General features: G+C 40.4%; 1 protein-coding gene across 1 annotated transcript; it reads right to left on the reverse strand.

Moving 5' to 3' along the window:
- Window positions 1-597: 597 nt before the first annotated feature.
- On the reverse strand, window positions 598-14,575 carry kiaa2013 (KIAA2013 ortholog). Its single transcript, XM_018701494.2, is given in 4 exon segments — window positions 598-4,246; window positions 6,991-7,629; window positions 7,631-7,845; window positions 12,008-14,575. Coding segments are annotated over 4 exon segments (1,863 nt in total). The 5' UTR covers window positions 12,966-14,575; the 3' UTR covers window positions 598-4,195.
- Window positions 14,576-14,702: the final 127 nt, after the last annotated feature.

The raw sequence follows: 14,702 nt of genomic DNA on the forward strand, positions 1-14,702 counted from the left end.
GTAAGATAAAAAGAATTTTCCTAAATTGGTAAACCATCACACAACACCACTTTGGCTATTTGATTTCTGCCATTTAATTTTTTTTACATTTTATATCCTTTTTATTTGTGTAGTGAGTAACTGATTTATTACGATTTCATAATTAGTGCTCTAAAGTTTTCATTAAGGAATAAAATATACTTTCAATCATGTTGATGGTGTCCTCTCTGCCTTGTGATGGTTGGTTTCTCTAATGCTGTAACTGTAACTAAAGAGGGCCTTGAAGGCTGCCTCTGCATGTTGGTGAGAAAAGGCAGGGAGGCAATCTAGTTCTCCTTCACCAGGTCCCAGTTACCCAAATGCATTCATTCTGTCTGTGAACTGGTGTATTATCTGGGCCATTCTATAAACCAACAGAGATAAAGCATGTACAGTGGAGGGTTCAGTTTGTGAACCTTCCAGATATGGTCATTGTTTTTGTAAAAAAATAAAAAATAAACAAATACATTAATTAATTAATAAAATAAAATAAATAAGAATAACTAACCTGTTCCATTCATCCAAATCCCAATTTGTAAAGAAGACCTTTCAAATAAGAGTCACACATGAAAAAAGATGTATATTTTCATTATTTATTCAACAAAAGTGGTTAATCTTGCAAAAACTAAAAATTTGCAATGTGCAAAAGTATGTGAACCATTTTAGTTACTAGCCTGTGGCACTCCTGTTGCAGCCATTATTTCAACCAAATGTCCTCTGTACCCACTAACCAGTCACTCGCATCTGCTTTTGGGGATTTTTGCCCACTCTTCCTTGCAGAACTTAACCAGTTGAGAGAGGTTGAAGGGACATCTGGTATGTACCGCTCGCTTCAGGTTTAGCCACAACATTTGTATCAGATTGAGATCCAGACTTTGAGTACTATTCTTCTCTTAAGCCATTCCTTGGTAGTTTTGCTGGAGTGCTTTGGGTTGTTGTCTTGTTGAATAACCCATTTTCAGCCCATCTTCAACTCCCTGACTGATGGCAGGAGATTCTGGTTGAGAATTTGTTAATAGACCTGAGAATTCATGGTTCCTTGGATAATGTGGAGGTCTGGATTCCCCAGGAGGAGCTAGAAGCAGAAAAGCAGCCCCAGACCTTCACATTTGCACCACCTTGCTTCACTGGTGGGAGGAGGTTCTTTTCTTGATACGCAGTGTTGGCTTTTCTCTAAACATGTTGGGTTTGACTGTGGCTAATTAACTCTATTTTGGACTCATCTGTCCAGAGAATCGACTTGCCAGCCTCTGGTTTTCCAAGTGCTCTCTAGCAAACTTTAAAGGGGCAACTTTGCTCTTTTCTTGAGAGCAGAGGCTTCCCTCTAGCAACCCTCCCATGAATGTCATGTCTACTCACTGATTTTTAAGACACTTGGGGGCAGCAACAAACAAACCATCAACACAACACTGACAAATTATTACCTTTATCGTTGTCATTACATCACTATACCATCACAACATTAGCATTCATTTGGAGTGGTGCTTGTGTTCACTTGATAAAGGTAGGAAAATATCTGGAGTTATATACAGTATGTTCACGAGCTGATCTGTGTCTGTCTGCGGTTTGCCACTGAGCAGGTAGTTGACAGTTGATTTTTAGTGCAGCTGGCAGCTGCTGCTGGAAAAAAGGATGATGAGAGTGCTGAGACTGAACCAAGTCAGTAAAACGTTTTTCACATTACACATAGGCAGGTGTTGATATAAAAATATTACAACTTTAAATTAATCCATTTTAATTGGATAATAGTAATATAATCATTCCTGTGGTAAGCCCCATATGCCGTATGTTTAAATGATTTCCTCTAGCATAATGTTGCATAAACACAGAAAAACATGGAACCAGCAGACAACATAATTATACATTTTCCCACAGTAATAAGGTTATTTATTCTCCCTAACATCAGACAAAATGACGCATTTTTTGCTTCACTTTTACATGACCACAAACCATTCAAGTACAATCAAGTCTGATTATAGCTATACCCATGAGCTCTTTTCTTCATTTCTTCATTAAGGCACATTCAGTAGTTCACATGAAATAAGGAGACTGGATAAAGAACAATTTTCAAATATTCTGAGTTAGAAATAACATGTAAATCATAAAGAGAAATGACAATAATTTTAATTGACAAAAGAAAAAAAAATCTGACATATTTTGTACCTCATTAATATTTACTAAGGTATTTTTACCCTAGAATCATGTTATGTAGTCAAATGAACTCAATGTGTCAGAATAAATGTGCCAAGAGTCCATTAGCAACTGGCATTTACATTATACATAAGTTCAGATGTAAAAGCATCTCATGAAGTAAATGGCAATTGTGTGTATACTGGCACCCAACATTTACCCCTGATCAAAAAGTGTAACTGAAAATTTATTTTGGGTTGGGTTAAAACTTTCAAGCATGTCACTTTCCTGCCCCAACCCCTAGTGATGTCACAGCAGATGTTTCCAATTGGCTGTTGAGGAATAAATACCCACTGTGACATCACTGATGAGGGTATAGCCACAAGTGCAACATGCTTGAATGTTTGAATGTTTAAATGTATTAAGAGAGCTGGATACAGCATTGACATGGAGTCTTGTGCAGTGACCACTGCACCACTACAACTAAAAAGATCCCCTGCAGCCCAAAAAAGTCTTTCCCCATAGAGCTCCCTGTATAAATAAGACAGCCAGTTATCATTCTTTATGTAATCATTTTTTTAATTCATGGAGGCCTAGAAAATTGTTTTTCATGTGTGTGACATTCAGTGTTAAGTCTATAGCCTCAGCACAAAATGTGAGGGCAGGGCCAGCCGGAGAAAAACTAATGTACATGTGAAAAGTAAAACCCAATGACAGGGTGAGCAATCCATCTGATAATACATCCATGGTTTCAATTACTAGTGAGCAGAGGAGCTTTACTAGTGATTTTGAAGAAAATCTGATTTCCACAGGTTGGGTGTTATTTTAATAGCTCTGGCCATTGGTTCTGTTGGTTATGACAACACTGCACCTGCTGAACACCTTTCATTACAAAACATCATGAAACAGCCAGACAACTTTTAAACAAATGATTTAAGCAAATTATTTGCAAAGATGTTTGTGTTTTTGGGGAGTAACATAAAAGTGAGCCCAACTACAGTCAATCCACTAGATCAAAGCTGACCCAGAAAATTTGGTCATACAAAATTATTGGTCTGTACAGTATCATTATATTATTGTATTAGTTAAAATCATTTGGTCCAATTGCCAAATGTATGGAGCTTAAACCAAAGATGTATTAGACTGTAGTTTTCCTTTAAAAACATGGTCAATAAAGCATCTGCTTCAAAGCACTCCATCCTGTTCACATTTGTGGAAGAACACTTAGAAGGCTGTTTTTACTTGGAAGATTTGGTGCTGAGTTAAGTTGGAGCAGAAAAAAAAATTACAATAACTCCTATATAATCGAAAGGGGGGAGACACAGCCACCATAACAGTGTCCAAAGTTCAGGGGTTCAAATATAATTGGACGGATAAACATGAAGTTAAAAGAAAATGCTCCTTCACTGCAGCCACCTTCAGCTCTTGCTTGTTGAGGGGTCTCACTGCCTTTAGCCAGGTCTTTCAGCAAGTGGAATGCAGTTCATTTGGACTGAGATATGGTGACTGACTATGCCAGTTGAGGATATTCTACCCCCTCACAATGAAAAGCACAGAATTACCAATTACCTGTGATATCGTTCTGATAGACTATTGCTTTTTTGAGCCTCATTATTGTTGTCTTTACTTGCATGGTCATCTCTTTACTCCTCATACTGACAAACAACTGCACCTCAATCAACCCTGAGCCATGCATGAGCTCTTAGCTAGTACTGAAGTGCCCAGTTGAAATGAACCCCATGTTTTTTGGGAATTATGTGTTATTTCAAATTGAATGCGCTGAAGCATAGAGCCTGAAGGACAAAAAATGTGTAACTAAAACAGGTACAGTATAGACTGCACACGCCCATCTTTAACCTACATGTCTCTACATCTTCTCACCAGCAGAGTCATACATTGTCAAAGTATGCTGTGACACATTGATGTGCCAAAGGAAGAAAATATGTGAGCTTGTTGCAGAATCAGCACCAGCAAACCCATATGTTAATATCTCCCATGTAGCTCAAACACAACCACAGCTACATTTTGAATGAGAGCACTGTAGTGTTCAAGCAGTGTTCCCGGTGTCACAGAAGCCATCGTCACTTTTGCTGGCAACCTGGTGAAGTGGGGGGGGGATGGTGTTAGACCAGATAGCTAAGAAACTGACAAACACAACCAAACCCACCCACACTGCTTTCCAGGAAAAATGGAAAAATACAGACATGCTTAGAGTGAGAGATCTGTGATTGAGGCACGGCAGGGTGTGACAGGTCACTACTAAAGAGCCAAAGCCAACCCACAGATTTCTTGTTAATTTAATTGACTGATTCAATATAAAACACCATTAAAGGCAGGAAGAAGAAGGAATAGCAGAAATGAGCACTCAGTCTATGCTAATCAGAGAACATTTCACCTGCAGCACAACCTTTGCTAGTTGTCCAGCAGGTCAACATCTTTTTCTATGAGGACATCTGTAAACAAGTAGTCCTTTTACATGACATACAATAATAAGTTCCAATTTAGGCTTCTATCATTTGCAGGATAATTTTACTTTTGGTTGATCCACAACAATCATTTCACTTGAAGTAAGAATAAGATTTATTCCAACTTAGGTTTTGATTTTCATAGCTCTGAACAGATCAGAAGAGATGAGCCAACAGACAGCTTTGTCCAAAACCAACAGCTAATCTAACAGATTGAGTTAGCCACTTTGTTAGGAGGTCATGATGTATTGCTAATAATCCCCCATTTCATAGGAAAACTGTGCATGCACAATTGCAACAGACAGTTTGGGTAATAAACTTAACTTTGTTTTTTCTGCTGACCCGAAGGTTTGTTTATAACCTGTCTGTGTATTTTTCACAACATCAGTGTGTTACCAGTTTTCAGCAAATAAATGAGTACAATGTTATGATAACTGATGACCAGACCTACGAATTCAAACTGTAGTAAAGGTTTCCTGTAAATAATCATTTAAAGGACCATACCAATCTTATGGCTCATTTACTACAAATCAGATTTATGTGACTTTTCTGTAAACCAGTAATGTGAGCATGCTTTTCAAGCCATGCTGTGGCATTTCAGATTTGAGGTTTCTGAATAGCTTTTTTCTTACCGTTCAGAGAGTCAGTGGTTTCTATTATATCGGTTAAAGTATAAAAATCAGCTCACCAAAAATCTATTTTAGTTAGGTCATCCATAGCACAGTCAGCATTAAAATTGCCCTTACTTTTGTCAAAGGCTTAAAGGTTTACATTTCGTTGTTTTCATGTTTCTCATCAAAACATATTATGTGTATCTTTGAGGTCTTGCAAACATGGTGAATCAATTTCCTTTTGATTTATAACATTTTTACAAAGCTGATTTTTTTAAATATATTTTGAGATTTACATTGTTTAGATCCATGTTTACATTGGCCTGCAGTCTTCCTTTTCCCTGCCTTTGTAGGCACTGTGTATGTTTGTTGGTACAAGAACAGTGCCACACCAACAAACCAACCAAAGACACCACCAACCAACCACCAATCAGCAACATGGGTGATGTCCTTGTGTGTGTATGCAAAAGGGTCAGACACTTTTAAAAATATTACTCCATAGCACTGCTAGTAGTCAAAAACTGCACAGGGTACCCTGTGCTTAGATTCTCTCTCACAATTTTTTTTCAATGTTTTTTGCTCTCAATTACCCAAAAGATAAGGAAGGAGAACAGAAAATATGATGGTGTCTATGAAAGGACAGACCATATCTTTGGCTAAGTGGCAGGTGAATTTGAAATTTCCTTGTGCCTATGCGAGCTTGACAGGTATTTTGATAACTATGTAAGGTTTTAAGGCTGCTCCCTAATGTTGATTATTTGTTGCATCAGTCAGAAAGAGAACGCGCAGAGCTAAAGCAGAAGCTCCTGGTGTTACGACGAGTTACGACGAGATACGACGAGAGAATGCCCGGTTGAGCCGAGGAGGAGGGAGAGAAAGAAAGATGACACGAAGAGAGAAAATGGTAGAATAAACTAGCTAATTTTTTTTTGGCATGACCAGAGTAGTGAGGTTTTCTTCTGGATTCATTTTGCTGATTTTATTTGTCTTAGCACACCCTCCGGCCTCAAACTGCCATTAGCCGTAATTAACCCCAAAGCTATTACATTACGGAAAATGTTTCGTCACATAAGTATGGGTGATTTATTGTAAATGCTAAAAATATTGGTATGGTCCCTTAAGAATACTAAGTTGGAACAATGTGAGTGCTGCCACACAGTGGCATTAACCTCAGGATACGCAAACAAGAGAAAAGCATTAAAACAGTAGCCTCCTAAGCTGAAAAAAACACATCTCTTGTGCTTGTGCTCTCCATTGCAACAAATGCTTTACATTCCACATTGGACATGAAGTGCATTTGAACAGACAGTGTGCTAAAATGATGCCATAGACCAAATGGTTCATTGTAACTTCAAGGTCTCTGATCTTGAATGAGGGCTACCATTCTACTAGTGCTTTCAACTAAATCAGATTTTTCATTGGTCAGTGTTTAAGGAGAAACAGTTGCAGTCAAAAACTTAATCAATTCCTTCAACACAGAGCAAAAACTGTGGAATCATCTTTTGTGAGAGGGAGAAGGTGAGGTGTGCAAGGCTACCATGCCAACTCAGTCAAAACATGTACTAATGAGATGGGAAAATAAAGAGGGTGAAAGCCAAAACTGAGAAACCAACCCATAGAGACAGCGCTGAGAGAAAAATCTTTGCCACCACACACAAGTAAAAAAAAAAAAAAAAAAAAAAAATCAGTTTGTAGATCAACTGCAAACTGATCAGCAGATCACTTTGCAAATTTATTTTTTTGTTTCCATTTACCACTGTTTATACCTTGCTCCTGAAGAGGGGTTTAGCGCCAGGGCCACAGTACTCATTGTATATGAGCTTGAAGAGGAAAAGGTGGAAGAGAGTTATGAGTGATGCCACGCTGAACCAGAAGAGGAAGGGCAGGCCTGGGTACCTGTTGGCCATGTGCTCCTCATGGGCGAGGATAGCCTTAAGGTGCAAGGTGTGGCGGAGGTCCTGCAGGTGGCGCAGGTCTGTGGAGATGTAGAGCAGCGGTGTGATGGGCTGAGTCACCATCACAGGGAAGGTGTGACCTTTGATTTCTGATGTCAGCTCCACAGGCTCATTGAGGCAGCCAGCCTCGCAGGCGTACAGCTTCACTGGCTTCTCCTGTGGCTTCACAGACATGTGAAGAAAAGGCTTTCCCTCCACATCCAACAGCACTGCCAGGTTAATGAGGTCCTGGTTGTAGTGGATCCCTCTCAGGGCATAACTGTTGTGTAGCACATCTGGATCAGCCTGAAACTGGAGGTGGTTCTCTGTGAACTGAAGGCCACCAAAGCTGAGCACCATACCCTGCATGGCTCCATGGGCACCTGCTGCCACCAGCACCCTGCAGCCTCTCTTCTGCAGAGTCAGAGTCCACAGTGTGACCAGCTGCAGGATCTGGGCAGCACTGCTCACTCCGCTCGGGCCACAGGTTCTCCGCGTGCATGGTGGCGTGGCCACTGAAGCAGTGGTCAGCATAGTTGAGGCTGGACTCAAGACGAGCACGCTCCTCGCTGCTCAGCCTGCGGTCCAGCAGGGGAGCCATGGAGGAGGAGAGGATGTAGTAGAGGGTGGTGTTCACTGTGCGGCTCGAAGGTGTGTGGGAATCAGTGATCTTTCTCATTTCAACACCTGAATGAGCAGAGAAGCAGAGGCAATAACTGATTACTTCAAATGTCAAAGTTTATTCTTTATTATTCAAATAACCTGTAAAGTGCAGTTCAGAGCATGCAGTAATAGGGACTGGTAGTTGGAACTGGCATATTATGCACTGTCTTACTGCACTGATTTCCATCTTTCACAGGACAGGGCAGTGACTTAATAAAACTGACATCTTAACTGGTTGCTGTCTGATCATTTGGTACTAAAAGTGAACATCAATACATAAATCATATTTGAGAACTAGACCAAAAACTGCATGTGCAGTTGTGCACCCTGATTTTTTTTAACAGCATGTTGTGGAAAGAAAAAGTCAGTAAATCCTTTGGAATGACCTGGCTTTCTTCATCAGTTGGTCATAAATCCTTGATCTGATCTTCAGCTAAGTCACAAGTACAGACAAACACAATGTGCTCAAGTTAAACATCTGCAGTGCTGGTGGAGAAAGTAAGTGAACACTTGGATTTACTAACTGGTTGAATCTCCTTTAGCAGCAATAACCCAAACCAGTTCCTCCAGTAACTGTAGATCAGACCTGCACAAAGTTCAGGGGGAACACTGAACTATTCTTCCTACAGAACTGCTTCAGCTCAGACACACTCTCAGGATGTCTGAGCTCATGGGTTATGGTCAGGGCTCTTGCTCCAAAAGGCAGACTTCTTAAAAAAAAAAAAAAAAATCTGTCCTAGATTTACTTTAATGTTTAGGGTTGCTGGCCTGCTGCGTCAGCCAACTTTGACTGAGCTTCAGCTGGTGGACAACCACCCTGACAGTATCCTGTGAAATAATTGGATAAATTTGGGAATTTATTTTCCCCTTGATGATGGTGAGCTGTCTAGACCCTGAGGGAGCAAACCTGCCCCAAATCATAACACACTCTCCACCATCCTCCAGCTTTGGGATGTCATGCTGGTATGCACTGCCCTTTTTACACCATATATTTGTAGTGCTGCAAGTTCCCAAACAATTCCCCTTTTTTTCATCAGCCCACAAAATATTTTCACAATTTCCCTGCAGGGTTCATATATTTTTTCCAACCTACACTGTGAATATTTGAATGATGTTTTCAATATGTACAAGAACAATACAATGATTTCATTGTTTTTGTTTGTTCATAAATGAGATTTTACCATTTTATTTATTCAAATACAGAAGTGCAGAAAACTAAAAGGGGTTCACTTACTTTTCTTGCTATTGTTAATGTGACCAGCTGTCCAATCTGCACGATTTAGAATGCATCATAACACGGAGACAGCACTTGTGAACGTTACAAACAACCTCCTAATGGCATCAGACAATGGACTTGTACTTGTCTTGTTAGATCTCAGTGCTGCTTTTGATACAATTGACCATCACATCCTTTTACAGAGACTGGAGCATTTTATTGGTATTAAAGGAACTGCACTAAACTGGTTTAAGTCCTGTCTATCTGATAGGCTTCAGTTTGTATATGTTAACAACATACTCCTCCATGTACACAGAAGTTAGACATGGAGTTCCACAAGGGTCAGTGCTTGGTCCAATTCTATTCACCCTGTATATGCTTCCTCTGGGCTACATGAATCACTCAATAAACTTCCATTGCTATACTGATGATACACAGTGAAACCAATCAGTTAGCTAAACAGACAAGCATTAAGATTATAATGGTGCTGAATTGTGAAAACTGTGAGTCTTCGCGGGACGCCTTTGCTGTGTTGCCATGGCAAATTTCAATGCTTTGCCATTAAACAGGAAGTTGTTGTAACTCCTGCATGCACTGTGTGTCATGGCCTGACCACATCTAAATGCCAATATTCAGGTATAGTCATAGCACCACCTATTGGCAACAGGAAATTATGGGTTTCATCCAAGTGGGTTGATTGCCCTCAAATGTGGTCAGACAAGCATTAAGATCATAATGGTGACTGTGATTCTTCGTGGGACGCCCTTGCGGTGTCACCATGGCGAATTTTGATGCTTCGCCATTAAACAGAAAGTTGTTGTAACTCCCACATGGATTGTCCAATCTGCCTCAAACTTAAAATATTTGATAAGTGTCATGGCCTGAATACATCTGCATGTTAATATTCAGCCACTGTCATAATGCCTCCTACTGAAAACAGGAAATTACATCCCATTTCACATTTGGTCAGAAAACAAAAGCAGGTAATTGTCCAGTCTGAGGAGAAACGACAAAGGCTTAAACCCCTCTTAGGGTCAGGTGGCTGTGCAACTGATGGGGGCAGTAAGTGACTTCTTCTGGTCAGCAAGCTCCACAGCGCCCCCAAACACAAACACAAACAATGTTGGAAAAAAGGTGTTGGATTTTCATGAAATCCGGTGAGGTCACTGCTCTCATCATTGTGGACTTCCTGAATTTTTTTGAGAATTTTTCATCAAACAGGAAGTCAGCCATTGTTGATTTCCTGCACCAATTTTCATTCTACACAGTTTTGAGGCCTTTAGGATGTGCAAAAACTCACAAAAGTTTGCATACATGTTTAAATACCTTAGCAAGGGCGTGCCCGTGAAGGCATGGTTAATTTCAATCCTGCAGTCTAAGTGCATCTGACCATGTGAAGTAGTTTGCTGCTTGATCCAGCAGAGGGAGCTGTTTCAGGATTACAGATTTTGATTTACACCAAATTGTACAGTTTTTAAAATCTTGTTCTTCTTCTTGTCTGTATAAGTTCATCAGGCCATTATAAGTAGTACTTTTGTGATTGAACAAAGGAAGCTGTGTCAGGTTGACATATAGGTTGCTCTGATGAGGTAGGGAAAATTCTGAGGCTATATGAGTAGTTATTAATAACAGGTGTAGATAGTCTCAGTTACAGGCAAGCAGAAATCAGATGTTGAGAATTGAGATGTCTTGTCCTGTCATATTCAGAACACAGTAGGCAGTAACTGCTCTTCCTTCCGTTTCTTTTCTCTCACTTCCTCATCTTCTCCATATGTCTTCCCCTGACCATAGCTGAACGTGGATTGATGCAGTTTTTACAGTTTCATCTGACGATGTGTTAACGCACCGTTCCGTGACAGCTACAGTGAACATCTGCATCAACTGGCGTCCTGCCAACAGCTGCAGGCTGCAGGTCCCCCGACAACACTTAATTACTATTATTACCACTATTATATTACTGATACCAATTTATATTTTTATAGGGAATCTGCATTGTGCTATGTCTGTCACCCCTTCCCTTCTCTCTCTTACTCAACCCAACCGGTCGAGGCAGATGGCCGCCCACCCTGAGTCTGGTTCTGCTTGAGGTTTCTGCCTCTTACAGGAAGTTTTTCCTTGCCACTGTCGCCTGGTTCTTGCTCATGGTTGGGTTCTGTTGGGTCTCTCTCTGTAATAATCTTAAGAGTATAGTCTAGACCTGCTCTTTATGAAAAGTGCCTTGAGATTACTTATGTTGTGATTTGGCGCTATATAAATAAAATTGAATTGAATTGAATTGAATTGGTCCTGACTTATCTTAACCACACTTATCAAAACCATGGTCATAATCTAACAAAAAAGCTCAACAAGAAATGTTTTTAAAAAAGACCAGGCCATATCTCACTCACATTGTTTCAAAACAGTGAGACTGATTCAAAAGCAGCCCATGGGTCAGTGGATGGAAAGATGCACACAGCTCACTTTCCTCATCTACATACTGTTTGGTGAATGTTGTTAAAGGCACAATCTGTGATCCAAATATCAACATGAGGGCAACCACACTAGCAAAACTCAAAACATGAGACTGCTATAAAATGACCTTTAAATACAACAAGAAATACAACTAACAACAACTAGAATGAAATGATTTGCATTTTCTGAAGCTGTTTACATTAGTCATGTTAGTGGGGAATTAAAACCTGCTTGAGTAATTGTCACCTCCTTTTATTTATTGTGTCATTATTGCACAGAAATGCAGTGCAGTAAAGTGTATGGGATTTGTAGTATATGGACTAAAATTTAGGGATGATCGATTGCTAATTCCTAAGAATTTTGTCGATCAGATGTAATTTAATTGTTTCGTTCATATTACCAAGGTTGTGAAGTGTGTTTTCAAGCAATATAATGATTTTTATCTCTGATAAAATCCATTAAAAACTTTAGTGTGGTCCATAATAACCCACAGCTGTTGCTGCTTTCATGTCAGCTCACCTGAAATGAAGAGGTCCATCCAGGCTTGCTGGTGATCTACAACCAGCTCATCCACACTGGCCCTCAGCAGCTCCCCCAGTTCCTTTTTGGCTCCTTCTCTGAGGGTGCTGAAGGTCTCCTCAAGTTTGGTGGATTCAGTGGGCTCTGAGGTCCACACCACTGACAGGATGTTGTCTGTGTATTCTGATTTAGCAGAAACCTGGATTCTGCTGTTCAGCTTTTTGGTGACTACCACCACCAGCACTATCCGGTTGTTCTCCACAGGCACTCTGCCAGAGGAGAGCATTATCTCTCTGTCCTCCAGTTTCTCCATGCTAGTGGAGAACTTACTCCCGAAGGCGGGATTGTCGGAGGAAACGTCCAAGGAGACCGCCCTGTCAGACGGGTTGTTAATGTGGATTCGCTGGAGGTAGACGTTAGGTCTGCTTCTGTGCGCGATAAACTCCTCTCTGATGGTGACACAGTCACGGACTGACTGCAGAGCGGCTGGTGAGGCACAGCGCACAAACAGCACGGCTCCCTTCCGGAACCACAACATGCTAGCCTGGGCCTCGGCTCGCTTCCCTTCCAGATGGACGCCAACTCTCGGTGCATATTCCGTCTGATGCACCGGAGCCGAGCCGGGCTGTGAAGACGACGCTACCCAAAGTTTGTTAGAGTCAATATCAATCAGAATGTGGCCATTGCCTGATACAAAAGGTGTGTCGAGTTGTTCCTGAGGTGTGCTGTATATTCCCTCTCCTCGATCTACGAGAGACTTCCACCTGTGTATTTCAGCCAGTAAGCACTGTCCAGCCGCCCCACCGGACATGGCTGAGCCGCTGAAGAGCCTCCACCTGCGCTCCGCTCCCAGGTACCAGTAAAAGATGAGGAAGAGCAGCAGTCCTATGAGGAGTCTTCTGGCCCAGCTGCTTGATAACAAGCCTGGTAGCCCCTTTAGTCTTTGCTGTAGCCACATCGTGTTTAAATTATAGAAGCCCAGCTATGAGTCAGCGTGTTAAAACTGCATCCAGGGTACTAAGGCTGAAAATATGAAGATGTCACGTTGAATTCTGCCCGCACTCAAAACATATTCCCAGGATGAAAGCTGACAAACTGGCTTCGCTAGCTTCCGGCTAATTTGGCTTAGCTAGGTAGCTAGGGCCGTATAAGACAGCTGTCGAAAATGTGTTGTTATTTTTCGCATCATGGTTATCGTCATATCATTCGCCAGGTGTGTGTGACAGCCATCAGTGTGTTGTATCTGTGTTGTTCACTTTTTTGTTTGCCTTCAGGTTAGAGAAAATCACCTACCTTTCAAAATTACTCTGCAGCCAGCGGTTGACACTTCTAGTATGTTACAGCTGTCGTAAAGTAAAACGGCAAAGCAGGAACCGGAAGTGTTGCAAAAACCAGCCAGTTTACCTTAGTTTACCTAAGTATGTATGGGTGTATGTGCGTATGTATATAGGTAAATACCTGGGAATTTACCAAATAAATGACCAAAAACTAAATCAATCATTGAATGCAGAAAATAAAAGAATGCAAAGCAAAGTTTAATCCGTGGGTCCAAAGAGACCTTTCAATACTAGGTTGAATTTACCTAACAAAGATGGAATGTTAATTCAGTAGTTTTTACCCAGTTTACCCCAAGTAAATACATTCTATTAACCAAACAAATCTAAATGTTATTTGGGAAAACAAACCACATCATATGAAAACAGTAATGTAGTCAAAGAAATAAAGGCTACAAGACTAAAAGTTATTGATTGAAACTACTTTATTTGAAGTTTAAAATAAATTTGATAAAATCTTGGATTAAACATAGCAGTTACCTTTAGTATTGTACTCCAAATCACTTATTCAATAAAACTGGAGGGTTGACATTTCTTCTTATCACAGACTTTAATATTGACACACTACCTATATCATTATCAGAGATTCACAAGCAAATATTGTTGGACAGGTGGTAAGGGACATGAAGGGGAGAGAGGCAGCCATGCAGCCAGATGAAGTGCATCTTTGTAGTAGTTTTTAGATGAGCTTCTGCAGGTGAGGATATCATTAAGAGGGCATGGCAAGGCTGTATAACATGTGAGGAGAATTTACTGAAATACACTACATTACTTTGCATGTATCACTAATAAACTATTATGCAGGAATGTTTGAACCAGCCTCACTCATTGGGTACAGCTAGGCAAAGCTATTGTCTAATCATTCACGAGAGTTCTAATGTTCAGTTTTTGTTGAAACAGTTTTTGGAATGTGTTTTTGGAGGATGTGCTTTGTGCTGTCTTGCCTGACATGGTAAATCATAAATTCTAAAATGTAATCTACTCTCATTGTTTTGAATGTAAACGATCCATGTTGTATATATTCTCTTTTCTTGTTACACTGTTGCTCCCCAAGATTTTTGCAATATTACAGTCACAGTTTGTGTATTTTTAACACTTTGTTATGACTTAATAAAAAAAAGGTAATCTGGAGCAGGAAGTACAGGCTACGTGCAAGTGCTCATGTCCACAGAGCAGCTGGTTCATCCTTTTCAAACAGCTTTTTCCCCATTTTGGAAGTGGGCGTTGCGGATGCACGCAATTTAACACAAGTTTACTGCATTACAAAAATGTGAATGATAAAAACAAGAAGAATTCCAAACTGTTGTTTTACTACTCTTTTTTCTGCACATCTGTAGTTCTACTGAGCGATTGTTTTATGA

The sequence above is a fragment of the Lates calcarifer genome, linkage group LG6 (genome assembly GCF_001640805.2).
Source record: "Lates calcarifer isolate ASB-BC8 linkage group LG6, TLL_Latcal_v3, whole genome shotgun sequence".
NCBI lineage: Eukaryota > Metazoa > Chordata > Actinopteri > Centropomidae > Lates > Lates calcarifer.